This window comes from Mixophyes fleayi, chromosome 5, assembly GCF_038048845.1.
Source record: "Mixophyes fleayi isolate aMixFle1 chromosome 5, aMixFle1.hap1, whole genome shotgun sequence".
Classification (NCBI taxonomy): domain Eukaryota; kingdom Metazoa; phylum Chordata; class Amphibia; order Anura; family Limnodynastidae; genus Mixophyes; species Mixophyes fleayi.
The window spans coordinates 275,009,614-275,027,709 of record NC_134406.1 but is presented as its reverse complement, the minus strand read 5'-3'; the positions used below and the strand labels follow the sequence as shown (position 1 = coordinate 275,027,709).

Genomic DNA, 18,096 nt, shown 5'->3' with positions numbered 1-18,096 from the left:
CAGAAAGTTAAAGAAAATTAACAGCAAAACATTGCAAAATGCTAGATATGTAGTAAATTAAGTTATACGTATAAGTCAAACTCCAATAACTTCTCCTGTGGTACCAGTGCTGGTTACAATGTGTCACGGCTCTGAGGGTGTTTTGCAGATCCCTTGCCTCTATTATAGAGGATGGTGGAGGCAGAACACAATGATATTCTCAGGATAAGTTCACGACTTACAAGCATCAATAATAACACAGGAGAAAGTAGTAGTGCTGCATGTTGGTACAACAGGAATGGAAGGAATTATATATATATATATTGGCAAAGATGAATACACGGCAATTCATTGTAATGCAGACATTAATCACTTCATAGTCGGTAACCCTTGGCAACAGCATGAGATGAGATGATATACAGTTCAACGCAGTGATGATAAACAAGAACACTAGGATCCAATAGAGAACCACACAGCAGATGAATGTGAATCACTGGTACAGCTCACAGTCCAAACAGAGTAGTATATAGAACTTAGCTGATCCGAGAGTAGAGATGACTCAACATAGCAGGTGGTACTGGAAACACTGTGATTCTTATTAAGTAGAGCAGTAAGCGTTAAACATCACCCAAGGACTTGGATGAACACTGACACATGCAGTAGAATGTTGCCTAGAAGTAGCAGAGACGTGAGTAGTATCTGAACCGTGCGTGGAACTACAGGTAGCAGGATTCGTTGTAACTGCAATGGTAGGTTCGCTGTAGTATGGAGCAACTGAACAGGGACACGTAACTTGAGCCCAAGTACTAGCCACCGGCACAACAAGTAGTTCACAATAACAGTCCAGTAACCAGGTAACAGCAGAGTAAGGATAACCCGTGTCAGGCGTGGAACTACAGGTGACAAGTAACTTGATAGGAGCTCTAACAGCGATCTAGCCGGCCAGATGTAAAGTTGAACCAATAGATAAGGCACAGGTTTAGCAACAACTCACGATACTCGTTCAGCGTGCAGATAATTAGCGGAGAGGAGTTCCAGCTTGCAGATGAACAGTGGTGATGAGTTTGCAGCTTTCAGATGAACAGCGGTAAGGAGTATAATCCAGCGAGCAGGTAACGGACACACGGAAGGAAAAGGTACACAGCCAGATCCAAATGCAACCAGAGTAACACGAAGAACAAGCAATTGGGAGGTTAATATAGTGCTCCAGGACCGATGAGGTTCAGGAGGAGGTCCAGATCACAGTAGCCAGGAACACCTATAAAAGTAATGTCTCTGAGGCAGAAGCAAGCAGAATCATGGTTCTTAAAGGGAAAGTCACAGCGCCGGCACCTAACTATGGGACCGGCGTGTGATATAATGGAAGAACAAACGTATCTCCTTCATGTCTCTCACTTGGGCGGACGGCCAGGTGACAACGCTGATAACTGGTTAACGATTCCTTGGAAGAAGCGTAAGGACGCACGACAGACAAGATTCTTTGTGGATTTTCAGCAAATCGTTATTTATTTGGTTCTTGTCTGATAAATCTCTTTTGAAAGTTTGCTGGGAAAAGAGTATTTTGACATATAAATATTTCAGTCATTTTAAATCTATAAAAAAATATAACCATTTATTGAGGCAAACTTTTTTATTATTATTATTATTATTATTAATTTTTATTTATAGGGCGCCACTAGGTGTCCGCGGTGCCGTACAGGGACAGACAAGATTACAATACGAGGTGAGACAGCACAGAACAGTAAACAATAATCACAGTAACTCAGTGAGCTCAAGGCACAGCTAGAGGGGAGGGGAGAGGGGAAGGTCAGCCAGCAATGGCACCTAGGAGGGAGGGCACAGATGAGAGGGCACAGATGAGAGGGCACAGATGAGAGAGCACTTTTGATAATAGAAGGCAGAGGCGCACGCAGGGGGGGTTTCTGGGTCTCCGCTAAAAAAGTGCTCTACATAGTGGCACTGTTGTATACAGCACCGGTGCAGACGACTCTTTGACAGCGCGGTGGCTGCCGTAGTACAGTGCTGCCGAAACTGAGCTGCTGCGCATGCTCTTTTGTTTTTGTTTTTTTTTGGGGGTGGAGGGGAAACCCCCCCTTAAAAATCCTCCGTGCATCCCTGAAAGGGAAAGAAAAATGAAAAATGTTTTCTCAGATGTATCAAAAATAGAGCAGTTTCCATAGAGGTCACTTGTAGAACTATGTACAAACTTTAATCTGCAACATTTGCTGTATTTTGCCTTTGGGTCATAAGAAGCATCTATGAAAACTCCACTAAAGGTAGAATTGGCTTTTAAATTATATTAAGACATTGTTGAAGCTGTTTTAAGCTATTCTAAAGTAGCTAAATACCATAAAAAATCCTATTGCTGTTTAATATATTGTTCATGGTGGAGGATTTATTTCATATTATACCAGAGTCCATGGGGCAGATTCTGTTAAGTAGGACATTCCTATGGGGCAAGAGGTTAATATACTGTATCTGCAATTAAGGTACAGAAATATTTGCTTATTTTTGCTTTCATATGTATGAGATGCGAGTGAAAATTAATGAAGATTTTAACCCCAAACATCCCACGTAGGAACACTTCTATGGGACTTTTCACGTAATTGACCAAACCTTTACTGTAACTCCCACCAGCTATTGTCAAATAATCACTTAGTGTCCACTGGCGACTTAAAACTACACAGAGCCTCTGGCAATTGACCGATCAGGGTCGTCGTCATCACCCGCTGAATTCTAAATGATGGCAACAGACCGCAAAAGCATCTCCCAAGATCATAGCAATAGACAGCAAGTCTGTCACGCCAAGGATACTGTATCTTCTCTTAAGGCTAAACAATAATCATTAGGTTTCAAAAGAGAAACTCTGGGTCCCCTTCCTTCCTTGGGCTCCCACCCAAATTGCCCCTATTATGAAACATTCTTGCCTATTCCGGCTCTGTGCAATTAGCCCCTGTGTCAGAAACTACCACGAAGGAGCTTGGTCCTCCCCTACATTCTCCCTCTTGTTAGTTAGAGTGGAATGAGGGGGGTGATTGGTGGGCTTCAATGACGAGTCTGATTGGACATCAGTGTGGAGAGGGTGAAGTCTGTGATGGGAGCGGAGCGTTGGTATCAGTGGGGGGTCGAGGTGTCAGTTATTGGCAGAGCGGAGAGGGCGGGATTGAATGTGCCATGAGATGAGCTGTTCACACTGGCACAGGAGTGGAATAAGTATTATCACTTGGGATAATAAGTATTAGTACTTGGGATAATAAGTATTAGTACTTGGGATAATAAGTATTAGTACTTGGGATAATAAGTATTAGTACTTGGGATAATAAGTAGTAGCACTTGGGATAATAAGTATTATCACTTGGGATAATAAGTAGTAACACTTGGGATAATAAGTATAATAACTTGGGATAATAAGTAGTAACACTTGGGATAATAAGTAGTAACACTTGGGATAATAAGTATTAGTACTTGGGATAATAAGTATTAGTACTTGGGATAATAAGTATTAGTACTTGGGATAATAAGTATTATCACTTGGGATAATAAGTAGTAACACTTGGGATAATAAGTATAATAACTTGGGATAATAAGTAGTAACACTTGGGATAATAAGTAGTAACACTTGGGATAATAAGTATTAGTACTTGGGATAATAAGTATTAGTACTTGGGATAATAAGTATTATCACTTGGGATAATAAGTAGTAACACTTGGGATAATAAGTATAATAACTTGGGATAATAAGTAGTAACACTTGGGATAATAAGTAGTAACACTTGGGATAATAAGTATTAGTACTTGGGATAATAAGTATTAGTACTTGGGATAATAAGTATTAGTACTTGGGATAATAAGTATAATAACTTGGGATAATAAGTATTATCACTTGGGATAATAAGTAGTAACACTTGGGATAATAAGTATAATAACTTGGGATAATAAGTATTAGTACTTGGGATAATAAGTATTAGTACTTGGGATAATAAGTATTAGTACTTGGGATAATAAGTATTAGTACTTGGGATAATAAGTATTAGTACTTGGGATAATAAGTAGTAACACTTGGGATAATAAGTATTAGTACTTGGGATAATAAGTAGTAGCACTTGGGATAATAAGTATTATCACTTGGGATAATAAGTATTAGCACTTGGGATAATAAGTATAATAACTTGGGATAATAAGTATTAGTACTTGGGATAATAAGTATTAGTACTTGGGATAATAAGTATTAGTACTTGGGATAATAAGTATTAGTACTTGGGATAATAAGTATTAGTACTTGGGATAATAAGTAGTAACACTTGGGATAATAAGTAGCAACACTTGGGATAATAAGTATTATCACTTGGGAAAATAAGTAGTAACACTTGGGATAATAAGTATTATCACTTGGGATAATAAGTATTATCACTTGGGATAATAAGTAGTAACACTTGGGATAATAAGTATAATAACTTGGGATAATAAGTAGTAACACTTGGGATAATAAGTAGTAACACTTGGGATAATAAGTATTAGTACTTGGGATAATAAGTATTAGTACTTGGGATAATAAGTATTAGTACTTGGGATAATAAGTATTATCACTTGGGATAATAAGTAGTAACACTTGGGATAATAAGTATAATAACTTGGGATAATAAGTAGTAACACTTGGGATAATAAGTAGTAACACTTGGGATAATAAGTATTAGTACTTGGGATAATAAGTATTAGTACTTGGGATAATAAGTATTATCACTTGGGATAATAAGTAGTAACACTTGGGATAATAAGTATAATAACTTGGGATAATAAGTAGTAACACTTGGGATAATAAGTAGTAACACTTGGGATAATAAGTATTAGTACTTGGGATAATAAGTATTAGTACTTGGGATAATAAGTATTAGTACTTGGGATAATAAGTATAATAACTTGGGATAATAAGTATTATCACTTGGGATAATAAGTAGTAACACTTGGGATAATAAGTATAATAACTTGGGATAATAAGTATTAGTACTTGGGATAATAAGTATTAGTACTTGGGATAATAAGTATTAGTACTTGGGATAATAAGTATTAGTACTTGGGATAATAAGTATTAGTACTTGGGATAATAAGTAGTAACACTTGGGATAATAAGTATTAGTACTTGGGATAATAAGTAGTAGCACTTGGGATAATAAGTATTATCACTTGGGATAATAAGTATTAGCACTTGGGATAATAAGTATAATAACTTGGGATAATAAGTATTAGTACTTGGGATAATAAGTATTAGTACTTGGGATAATAAGTATTAGTACTTGGGATAATAAGTATTAGTACTTGGGATAATAAGTATTAGTACTTGGGATAATAAGTAGTAACACTTGGGATAATAAGTAGCAACACTTGGGATAATAAGTATTATCACTTGGGAAAATAAGTAGTAACACTTGGGATAATAAGTATTATCACTTGGGATAATAAGTATTAGTACTTGGGATAATAAGTATTAACACTTGGGATAATAAGTATTAGCACTTGGGATAATAAGTATTATCACTTGGGATAATAAGTAGTAACACTTGGGATAATAAGTATAATAACTTGGGATAATAAGTATTAGCACTTGGGATAATAAGTATTAACACTTGGGATAATAAGTATTATCACTTGGGAAAATAAGTAGTAACACTTGGGATAATAAGTATTATCACTTGGGATAATAAGTATTATCACTTGGGATAATAAGTATTAGTACTTGGGATAATAAGTATTAGTACTTGGGATAATAAGTAGTAACACTTGGGATAATAAGTAGCAACACTTGGGATAATAAGTATTATCACTTGGGAAAATAAGTAGTAACACTTGGGATAATAAGTATTATCACTTGGGATAATAAGTATTAGTACTTGGGATAATAAGTATTAACACTTGGGATAATAAGTATTAGCACTTGGGATAATAAGTATTAACACTTGGGATAATAAGTATTAGTACTTGGGGTAATTAGTATAATCACTTGGGATAATAACTATTTGCACTTGGGATAATAAGTATTAGTACTTGGGATAATAAGTAGTAACACTTGGGATAATAAGTAGTAACACTTGGGATAATAAGAATTATCACTTGGGATAATAAGTAGTAACACTTGGGATAATAAGTATTAGCACTTGGGATAATAAGTATTAGTACTTGGGATAATAAGTTTTAGTACTTGGGATAATTAGTATAATCACTTGGGATAATAACTATTTGCACTTGGGATAATAAGTATTAGTACTTGGGATAATAAGTATTTGCACTTGGGATAATAAGTATTAACACTTGGGATAATAAGTATTATCACTTGGGATAATAAGTAGTAACACTTGGGATAATAAGTTTTAGTACTTGGGGTAATTAGTATAATCACTTGGGATAATAACTATTTGCACTTGGGATAATAAGTATTAGTACTTGGGATAATAAGTAGTAACACTTGGGATAATAAGTAGTAACACTTGGGATAATAAGAATTATCACTTGGGATAATAAGTAGTAACACTTGGGATAATAAGTATTAGTACTTGGGATAATAAGTATTATCACTTGGGATAATAAGTAGTAACACTTGGGATAATAAGTATAATAACTTGGGATAATAAGTATTAGCACTTGGGATAATAAGTATTAACACTTGGGATAATAAGTATTATCACTTGGGAAAATAAGTAGTAACACTTGGGATAATAAGTATTATCACTTGGGATAATAAGTATTAGTACTTGGGATAATAAGTATTAGTACTTGGGATAATAAGTATTAGTACTTGGGATAATAAGTAGTAACACTTGGGATAATAAGTAGCAACACTTGGGATAATAAGTATTATCACTTGGGAAAATAAGTAGTAACACTTGGGATAATAAGTATTATCACTTGGGATAATAAGTATTAGTACTTGGGATAATAAGTATTAACACTTGGGATAATAAGTATTAGCACTTGGGATAATAAGTATTAACACTTGGGATAATAAGTATTAGCACTTGGGATAATAAGTATTAGTACTTGGGGTAATTAGTATAATCACTTGGGATAATAACTATTTGCACTTGGGATAATAAGTATTAGTACTTGGGATAATAAGTAGTAACACTTGGGATAATAAGTAGTAACACTTGGGATAATAAGAATTATCACTTGGGATAATAAGTAGTAACACTTGGGATAATAAGTATTAGCACTTGGGATAATAAGTATTAGTACTTGGGATAATAAGTTTTAGTACTTGGGATAATTAGTATAATCACTTGGGATAATAACTATTTGCACTTGGGATAATAAGTATTAGTACTTGGGATAATAAGTATTTGCACTTGGGATAATAAGTATTAACACTTGGGATAATAAGTATTATCACTTGGGATAATAAGTAGTAACACTTGGGATAATAAGTTTTAGTACTTGGGGTAATTAGTATAATCACTTGGGATAATAACTATTTGCACTTGGGATAATAAGTATTAGTACTTGGGATAATAAGTAGTAACACTTGGGATAATAAGTAGTAACACTTGGGATAATAAGAATTATCACTTGGGATAATAAGTAGTAACACTTGGGATAATAAGTATTAGCACTTGGGATAATAAGAATTAGTACTTGGGATAATAAGTTTTAGTACTTGGGATAATTAGTATAATCACTTGGGATAATAAGTATTAGTACTTGGGATAATAAGTTTTAGTACTTGGGATAATTAGTATAATCACTTGGGATAATAACTATTTGCACTTGGGATAATAAGTATTAGTACTTGGGATAATAAGTATTTGCACTTGGGATAATAAGTATTAACACTTGGGATAATAAGTATTATCACTTGGGATAATAAGTAGTAACACTTGGGATAATAAGTTTTAGTACTTGGGGTAATTAGTATAATCACTTGGGATAATAACTATTTGCACTTGGGATAATAAGTATTAGTACTTGGGATAATAAGTAGTAACACTTGGGATAATAAGTAGTAACACTTGGGATAATAAGAATTATCACTTGGGATAATAAGTAGTAACACTTGGGATAATAAGTATTAGCACTTGGGATAATAAGAATTAGTACTTGGGATAATAAGTTTTAGTACTTGGGATAATTAGTATAATCACTTGGGATAATAACTATTTGCACTTGGGATAATAAGTATTAGTACTTGGGATAATAAGTATTTGCACTTGGGATAATAAGTATTAACACTTGGGATAATAAGTATTATCACTTGGGATAATAAGTAGTAACACTTGGGATAATAACTATTTGCACTTGGGATAATAAGTATTAGTACTCGGGATAATAAGTAGTAACACTTGGGATAATAAGTATTAGCACTTGGGATAATAAGTATTAACACTTGGGATAATAAGTTTTAGTACTTGGGATAATTAGTATAATCACTTGGGATAATAACTATTTGCACTTGGGATAATAAGTATTAGTACTTGGGATAATAAGTATTTGCACTTGGGATAATAAGTATTAACACTTGGGATAATAAGTATTATCACTTGGGATAATAAGTAGTAACACTTGGGATAATAACTATTTGCACTTGGGATAATAAGTATTAGTACTCGGGATAATAAGTAGAAACACTTGGGATAATAAGTATTATCACTTGGGATAATAAGTAGTAACACTTGGGATAATAAGTTTTAGTACTTGGGGTAATTAGTATAATCACTTGGGATAATAACTATTTGCACTTGGGATAATAAGTATTAGTACTTGGGATAATAAGTAGTAACACTTGGGATAATAAGTAGTAACACTTGGGATAATAAGAATTATCACTTGGGATAATAAGTAGTAACACTTGGGATAATAAGTATTAGTACTTGGGATAATAAGTATTATCACTTGGGATAATAAGTAGTAACACTTGGGATAATAAGTATAATAACTTGGGATAATAAGTATAATAACTTGGGATAATAAGTATTAACACTTGGGATAATAAGTATTATCACTTGGGAAAATAAGTAGTAACACTTGGGATAATAAGTATTATCACTTGGGATAATAAGTATTAGTACTTGGGATAATAAGTATTAGTACTTGGGATAATAAGTATTAGTACTTGGGATAATAAGTAGTAACACTTGGGATAATAAGTAGCAACACTTGGGATAATAAGTATTATCACTTGGGAAAATAAGTAGTAACACTTGGGATAATAAGTATTATCACTTGGGATAATAAGTATTAGTACTTGGGATAATAAGTATTAACACTTGGGATAATAAGTATTAGCACTTGGGATAATAAGTATTAACACTTGGGATAATAAGTATTAGCACTTGGGATAATAAGTATTAGTACTTGGGGTAATTAGTATAATCACTTGGGATAATAACTATTTGCACTTGGGATAATAAGTATTAGTACTTGGGATAATAAGTAGTAACACTTGGGATAATAAGTAGTAACACTTGGGATAATAAGAATTATCACTTGGGATAATAAGTAGTAACACTTGGGATAATAAGTATTAGCACTTGGGATAATAAGTATTAGTACTTGGGATAATAAGTTTTAGTACTTGGGATAATTAGTATAATCACTTGGGATAATAACTATTTGCACTTGGGATAATAAGTATTAGTACTTGGGATAATAAGTATTTGCACTTGGGATAATAAGTATTAACACTTGGGATAATAAGTATTATCACTTGGGATAATAAGTAGTAACACTTGGGATAATAAGTTTTAGTACTTGGGGTAATTAGTATAATCACTTGGGATAATAACTATTTGCACTTGGGATAATAAGTATTAGTACTTGGGATAATAAGTAGTAACACTTGGGATAATAAGTAGTAACACTTGGGATAATAAGAATTATCACTTGGGATAATAAGTAGTAACACTTGGGATAATAAGTATTAGCACTTGGGATAATAAGAATTAGTACTTGGGATAATAAGTTTTAGTACTTGGGATAATTAGTATAATCACTTGGGATAATAAGTATTAGTACTTGGGATAATAAGTTTTAGTACTTGGGATAATTAGTATAATCACTTGGGATAATAACTATTTGCACTTGGGATAATAAGTATTAGTACTTGGGATAATAAGTATTTGCACTTGGGATAATAAGTATTAACACTTGGGATAATAAGTATTATCACTTGGGATAATAAGTAGTAACACTTGGGATAATAAGTTTTAGTACTTGGGGTAATTAGTATAATCACTTGGGATAATAACTATTTGCACTTGGGATAATAAGTATTAGTACTTGGGATAATAAGTAGTAACACTTGGGATAATAAGTAGTAACACTTGGGATAATAAGAATTATCACTTGGGATAATAAGTAGTAACACTTGGGATAATAAGTATTAGCACTTGGGATAATAAGAATTAGTACTTGGGATAATAAGTTTTAGTACTTGGGATAATTAGTATAATCACTTGGGATAATAACTATTTGCACTTGGGATAATAAGTATTAGTACTTGGGATAATAAGTATTTGCACTTGGGATAATAAGTATTAACACTTGGGATAATAAGTATTATCACTTGGGATAATAAGTAGTAACACTTGGGATAATAACTATTTGCACTTGGGATAATAAGTATTAGTACTCGGGATAATAAGTAGTAACACTTGGGATAATAAGTATTAGCACTTGGGATAATAAGTATTAACACTTGGGATAATAAGTTTTAGTACTTGGGATAATTAGTATAATCACTTGGGATAATAACTATTTGCACTTGGGATAATAAGTATTAGTACTTGGGATAATAAGTATTTGCACTTGGGATAATAAGTATTAACACTTGGGATAATAAGTATTATCACTTGGGATAATAAGTAGTAACACTTGGGATAATAACTATTTGCACTTGGGATAATAAGTATTAGTACTCGGGATAATAAGTAGAAACACTTGGGATAATAAGTATTAGCACTTGGGATAATAAGTATTAACACTTGGGATAATAAGTTTTAGTACTTGGGGTAATTAGTATAATCACTTGGGATAATAACTATTTGCACTTGGGATAATAAGTATTAGTACTTGGGATAATAAGTATTAACACTTGGGATAATAAGTATTAGCACTTGGGATAATAAGTATTAACACTTGGGATAATAAGTATTAGCACTTGGGATAATAAGTATTAGTACTTGGGGTAATTAGTATAATCACTTGGGATAATAACTATTTGCACTTGCGATAATAAGTATTAGTACTTGGGATAATAAGTAGTAACACTTGGGATAATAAGTAGTAACACTTGGGATAATAAGAATTATCACTTGGGATAATAAGTAGTAACACTTGGGATAATAAGTATTAGCACTTGGGATAATAAGTATTAGCACTTGGGATAATAAGTATTAACACTTGGGATAATAAGTATTATCACTTGGGATAATAAGTAGTAACACTTGGGATAATAACTATTTGCACTTGGGATAATAAGTATTAGTACTCGGGATAATAAGTAGTAACACTTGGGATAATAAGTATTAGCACTTGGGATAATAAGTATTAACACTTGGGATAATAAGTTTTAGTACTTGGGATAATTAGTATAATCACTTGGGATAATAAGTATTAGTACTTTGGATAATAAGTATTATCACTTGGGATAATAAGTATTAGCACTTGGGATAATAAGTTTTAGTACTTGGGATAATTAGTATAATCACTTGGGATAATAAGTATTAGTACTTTGGATAATAAGTATTATCACTTGGGATAATAAGTATTAACACTTGGGATAATAAGTTTTAGTACTTGGGATAATTAGTATAATCACTTGGGATAATAAGTATTAGCACTTGGGATAATAAGTATTAGTACTTTGGATAATAAGTAGTAACACTTGGGATAATAAGTATTAGTACTTGGGATAATAAGTATTAGTACTTGGGATAAAAAGTAGTAACACTTGGGATAATAAGTAGTAACACTTGGGATAATAAGAATTATCACTTGGGATAATAAGTAGTAGCACTTGGGATAATAAGTATTAGCACTTGGGATAATAAGTATTAGCACTTGGGATAATAAGTATTAGTACTTGGGATAATTAGTATAATCACTTGGGATAATAACTATTTGCACTTGGGATAATAAGTATTAACACTTGGGATAATAAGTATTAGCACTTGGGATAATAAGTATTAACACTTGGGATAATAAGTTTTAGTACTTGGGATAATTAGTATAATCACTTGGGATAATAAGTATTTGCACTTGGGATAATAAGTATTAGTACTTTGGATAATAAGTAGTAACACTTGGGATAATAAGTATTAGCACTTGGGATAATAAGTTTTAGTACTTGGGATAATTAGTATAATCACTTGGGATAATAAGTATTAGCACTTGGGATAATAAGTTTTAGTACTTGGGATAATTAGTATAATCACTTGGGATAATAAGTATTAGCTCTTGGGATAATAAGTTTTAGTACTTGGGATAATAAGTATTAGTACTTGGGATAATAAGTATTAGCTCTTGGGATAATTCTGTGGAATATATTAGAGTTTTAAAATAATATAAACGGCTGCTAATATTCTGCGTCTGGCTCAGCAGAGAGGAATGCGGGAAGGACAGGTCTCGATGTCTCAGTGTACACAGGTAAACCTGCTGTCTCACACTGTTGATGCATTTCAAGGTGAGTCCCTCATTGTTTTCATGCTGGTTCATTGATCTGTAATGCGGATATAATTCACAGCACTGGTGAAACATTGTGTCATCTCAGGGTTAGGAAACAATGGAACAAAGTTGCTGATCCGAAGATGTTACAGATGAATCAGGTTTGGTAACATTCTAGGTGAACTGTTATAAAGTGTTTATATGAGGTGCCCCTTATATCTAGGGGTGCTGGCTCTTATCTCGTTCTTAGTCCTATCTGGGTCATGGTCCTGCTAGTGGGAGGGGCCTATTTCTTGCAGACAAACTGAACGATGGACTGGACATTTTTAGTAGATTTTGATGACATAGTAAAGGACACATAAGAGATGGATGAGAACATTACAATCCTCCTATTGCCACAATGACTTTAATGCAGCGAGATCTATGATTTGTCACCAATACATACGTCCTCTCACTGGTATAAAGGGTGTAGCAGTAATCACTAGAGAACATATAGAACAGTTACTTAGTTTGCACTATATCTGTTCCTCACAGTAGATATAATGGAGCAGGATGTGATGGATAGCGGGTGATAAGCATGCATGGTACACAGTTACTTATTTTGGGCATATTCACTCCACAATGCCTGTCTCCTGGCACTGCCAAGTCTTTAAGATGTTGCTTCCGAAGTTACAATATTAAAAGTAAAAAAAATATCTCTTATTCTGTATGACTATTTGGCCACCAGGGATCTAAGGATGATACATTATCTAGTCCTGTGATAGCCCCACCCAATAATAATATATTAATGGCGGCAACAACTCAAGTGACACTTAGGAGCCTAAATTGTACATATCCTGGAGTTTGTTCCTCGAATTGAGCTTTATCGTAACCTGTTCATACGGTTGGAAGATGACGGCACACACAGACAACAGATCATCTTCTGACAGGATTTCCTTCAGTCTGATAATGATCGGAGAGATTGTGAGGGCCAGATATGGTGTCATACTGGTCCCACTGCAGGGTGTGGTCTGGGTCCAGTTTCAAGAATATTTATAGGAAAATATATTTATTAGCTAAATAATATAATTAATGTAAAAAAATAAATCATTGACTCTTTGTAGCATCCTGTCTGTTCTGTCAGAGAAACCAGTCTTTTCCTATGAGGGTGGAGCTTCTCTTTCTGTGTCTAAGTTGGAGCTTGTGTGATTGGCTAGAAACTCTCCTAGGTAGCAAAAATGGAATTTGGTGGATCCATATGTACAGAGCGCATTTCCTTATCAGCCGACCCCTGAACCATGAAACATGTGCCCGATCCCATCATTAAGGTTAAGTTCAACGATGCAAATAACACACTGAATGGAAGGTGCCGTTTCACAAACTCAATTGTGCTGTATTTGTAGGGGTATTGTCAGTGATATTATATCAGACATCACTGACATGCTGTGCTTTGTATTATAACTTTTTGTCCTGTATCAGATCCCATAAGAAAAATATCTTACAGTTGTGGAATCTGGCTTCAACTGTCTGAATTGATGGGGAAACAATTGCTCAATTTCACTTAATTTTTTAATGCAGTAGAATGTCAATATAAGGGTATGTCAAAACTTGCTCATAGGTGTTTATAAGCATTGTATTATTATTATTATTATTATTATGATTATTTTTTATTTTCTTCATGATTTATTTAATTATAAAGTGCCCAAATATTACACTGGAACATATGACTGAATCAGACGAACTCGGAGCCATCTAATATGTGTCTGATCATAAAGTTCCAACATATTACGCAGTGTTGGACATTGAGGGGATCATGACACAAACACATTACACACATTGGCAAGGAACAGGAGGTAAAGATGGTCCTGCCCTAATGAGCTTACAATCTAATAGGTGTGGGGAACAAACGAGCAACAGTGTAGGGGAACAACACTTTTAAGTAACATGCAGGTGTATTACGATCGTATTAAAAGCACGAAAGTGCTTCAGTTACACTCCCAAAAAGTCCATCTGTCCGAATGCTAAAACTGGGTCATGTTTTTAACTTAATGTTTCATCAATAAATATGTAAATTTTTGGATTGAGTTGTCCTTGAAAACATGTAGGACCTACGTCAGTTTTCTTATCACCAAAAATACTTCTGAATGCAGATTTTGCATCGTACACTTGTGATTTGTTACGTCTAGAAAGGGGGCAATGCAGAGTGAAGGGGCAGCAAGCAAAGGCAGAGTATAGTGAGGGCATATTCCTGTAAGTGCCACTGGACTAGCCCTGTATGCAGACACATATACAGCGGCGCATCTCTTGCGGTTGCTGAAGGACTCATGTAACAAGATGATGTTGATAATTAGCAGCACTAGACAGTTGCTTCTGATTGACTCAACTGATATTACATTTAGCCTCAGTTGGAAATAAATTTTAAAGTGGAAAATAACAGGTTTGTATCCAGTTGAATTTCACTTATTTAATTAAATTTATTTTGTATTTGCATTTTTATTTAATTATTATTATTATTATTTAATTTTACATGGTAATATGATTTTCACATTTATTAATAATTGTCCAGGCACTAATCTCTCTTGTGTATATTACATTTCAGTACATTATTATATTGTGTATAAATCGGGTAATGCGACTTTAGCATTTACTACTTCCACCATCATGCGACATTGCTACAATGTCCGCTACACTTGTTGCTGGTGACGTAAACCTGGCGCGTATGCTAGTATTGTTGCGCTTTTCATGTGCGCCTCTTTTCTTGTTAACACTTGTGGCGCAAAGTGTCCAAATCCACATGACCCCTGAATCTCCATGTTATAACCGGGTTCCTTGCACCCCTTTCCTTACCTCGTTATCCCTTGTGAGAGTCGCCGGCTCACAATGTCCCGTGATGAGCTTTCTATTTTCCTCCTTAGCAATAACTGCCTCACATCTCATTTCCACCTGTGTAATATAAGACACAAAAGTATTAATGTGACATTGATGTGTTACATAACACAGTGTGAGATACAGATGGAGACATGAGCCAGGCCCTCCTGAAATACGATGACACGACGAATGTGCGCAACAACCCCGCCCCCTTTATTGCATCTCAGTAGCGACAGAATGGGGTTAGGTGCGAGAATTGCAACAGACACACAGTGTGACTACCGTGGAATTGCTCTGTCCGTCTCAAATGCTCATTCTCCATCTGATAGCATAGAGATGTGGCTCAACAATGTCTATATCTATAGGCTGGATAATACATGGAAATATAGAAGAATAAGCCCTGACAATACTAAACAGCAGACTAGAAACTGCAATACATACACATCAAGGTATAACTAAACAGAAGTCAACGTGATTAATAGGCAAGAAGAACTGTAACAATCTGAAGTGAGTGCAAATGGAAAATTAGAGTAACTGAGACAAACTGAAGTCAGGGCAGGCAGCAGACCAGAATATCCTTTAACAAGCTGAGGTCAGTTCAGGCAGCATCTAAGAGTAAACTAGCAGGGTCAAACCACAAGAAGACTAAAATAATACAGAGTATGAAAATCAGTGTAGCAAATACTATAAACAAGCGTATAATAAGAGTGGCCTATATCTGACATCTGTATGTCTAATTATATTGCAATCACTTGAACATACTGTGCCCAGCTTATGCTTGGCTGCAGTTCCACTTCTCCGGGTGTGAAGGGGTGTACGTTAGTGACATATGAAAACCTATGTACTGACAAATATGCGCAGTACAGAAATAGTTATCTTATACAAATTATTGACGCAAGTCTGTCACTAAATGAGCCCCAGCGCCTCTGAACAGAATCAAAGAACTGGGGAGGGGGTGATTTTGCCTGGTTTCCAGATGCCAGAGAGAATAGGGAATATATGAGCCAGGGTTTGGGTTATATTACAGTTGCTTCCATTTGTTTCATCCTTGGAGGACATGGTCACAGTTGCAGCTGGTTTCACCTCTTAGAAAGCCAAGAGCTGTCATCTGTACCAATCTCTCATCTCAACTCTTAGCAGCATCTCCAGCTCCTCTCTCTGTCACTGGGTTCCAGAACCACATTTTCAGGATTTAAGTTCAGTCTGGCATTCACCACTTACAGTCAACATCTCTGGTCCTGATTACAGTGGAAGGGGTCCTGTGACAAGTATCTTGAATGTACGCTCTCGGGCCAAGAAGGCTTTATTCTTGGCACCAAATCTTGTATTTAAATACTTTTGTCTTGCTACTACTCTTCATCACCCCCATAATACTACAATCATGGCCAAAAGTTTTGAGAATCATTATCAGCTATTTATATAGCTAATTCCACAGCACTGTACAGAGAACTCCCTCACTTCAATCCCTGTAATTTATGTCAAAGTCCCTCTTTGCCATGACAATGAACTTTATTCCAAAAACATAATTTCCACTGCATTTCAGCCCTGCCACAAAAGGACCAACTGACATCAGGACAGTGATTCTCTCGTTAACACAGATGAGAGTGTTGATGAGGACAAGGCTGAAGATCACTCCGTCATGCTAATTGAGCTAGAATAACAGACTGGAAGCTTTAAAAGGAGGGTGGTGCTTGAAATCATTGTTCTTCTTCTGTTAACCATGGTTATCTGCAAGGAAACATTTGCAGTCATCATTGTTGTGCACAAAAAGAGCTTCACAGGCAAGGATATTGCTGATAATAAGATTGCACCTAAATCAACCATTTATCGGATTATCAAGAACTTCAAAGAGAGAGGTTCAATAGTTGTAAAGAAGGCTTCAGGGTTGACCATGAATGTCCTGCAAGGACCAGGACAAGGACCATCTCCTAAATTTGATTCAGCCATGGGATCGGGGCACCGCCAGTGCAGGGCTTGCTCAGGAATGGCAGCAGGCAGGTGTGAGTGCATCTGCACGCACAGTGAGGCGAAGAATTTTGGAGGATGGCCTGGTGTCAAGTAGGCCAGCAAAGAAGCCACTTCTCTCCAGAAAAAACATCATGGACAGACTGATATTCTGCAAAAGGTACAGGGATTGGACTGCTGAGGACTGGGGTAAAGTAATTTTTTCAGATTGTTTGGGACATTTGGAAAAACGCTTGTCCGGAGACAGAAAGGTAAGCTCTACCATCAGTCCTGTGACATGCCAACAGTAAAACATCCTGAGACCATTCATGTATGGGGTTGCTTCTCAGCCAAGGGAGTGGGTTCACTAACAATTTTGCCTAAGAATACAGCCATGAATAAAGAATGTTACCAAAACAGCTTCCAAGAGCAACTTCTCCCAACCCTCCAAGAACAGTTTGGTGACGAACAATACCTTTTCCAGCATGATGGAGCACCTTGCCATAAGGCAGAAATGATAACTAAGTGGCTCGGGGATCAAAACATCGAAATGTTGGGTCCATGGCCAGGAAACTTCCCAGACCTTAATCCCATTGAGAACTTGTGGTCAATCCTCAAGAGGCGGGTGGACAAACAAGAATCCACAAATTCTGACAAACTCCATACATTGATTAGACA

The 18,096-nt window shown here is 35.2% G+C and overlaps 1 protein-coding gene across 2 annotated transcripts in view; it reads right to left on the bottom strand.

Annotated features, from left to right (window-relative positions):
* Nucleotides 1-357: 357 nt before the first annotated feature.
* Nucleotides 358-18,096, bottom strand: part of LOC142157917 (cathelicidin-1-like) — a 41,258-nt gene continuing 23,519 nt past the window's right edge. Inside the window, exons 3-4 of one of the 2 annotated variants that reach the window (XM_075211428.1) lie at nucleotides 15,454-15,549; nucleotides 358-1,571 (exon numbers count right to left, since the gene is read on the bottom strand). In XM_075211428.1, coding sequence (XP_075067529.1) covers nucleotides 1,566-1,571; nucleotides 15,454-15,549 — 102 coding nt within the window. In that variant the 3' untranslated portion in view covers nucleotides 358-1,565. The remainder of the gene's footprint in view (nucleotides 1,572-15,453; nucleotides 15,550-18,096) is intronic. The other variant, XM_075211426.1, reaches the window with a different exon arrangement.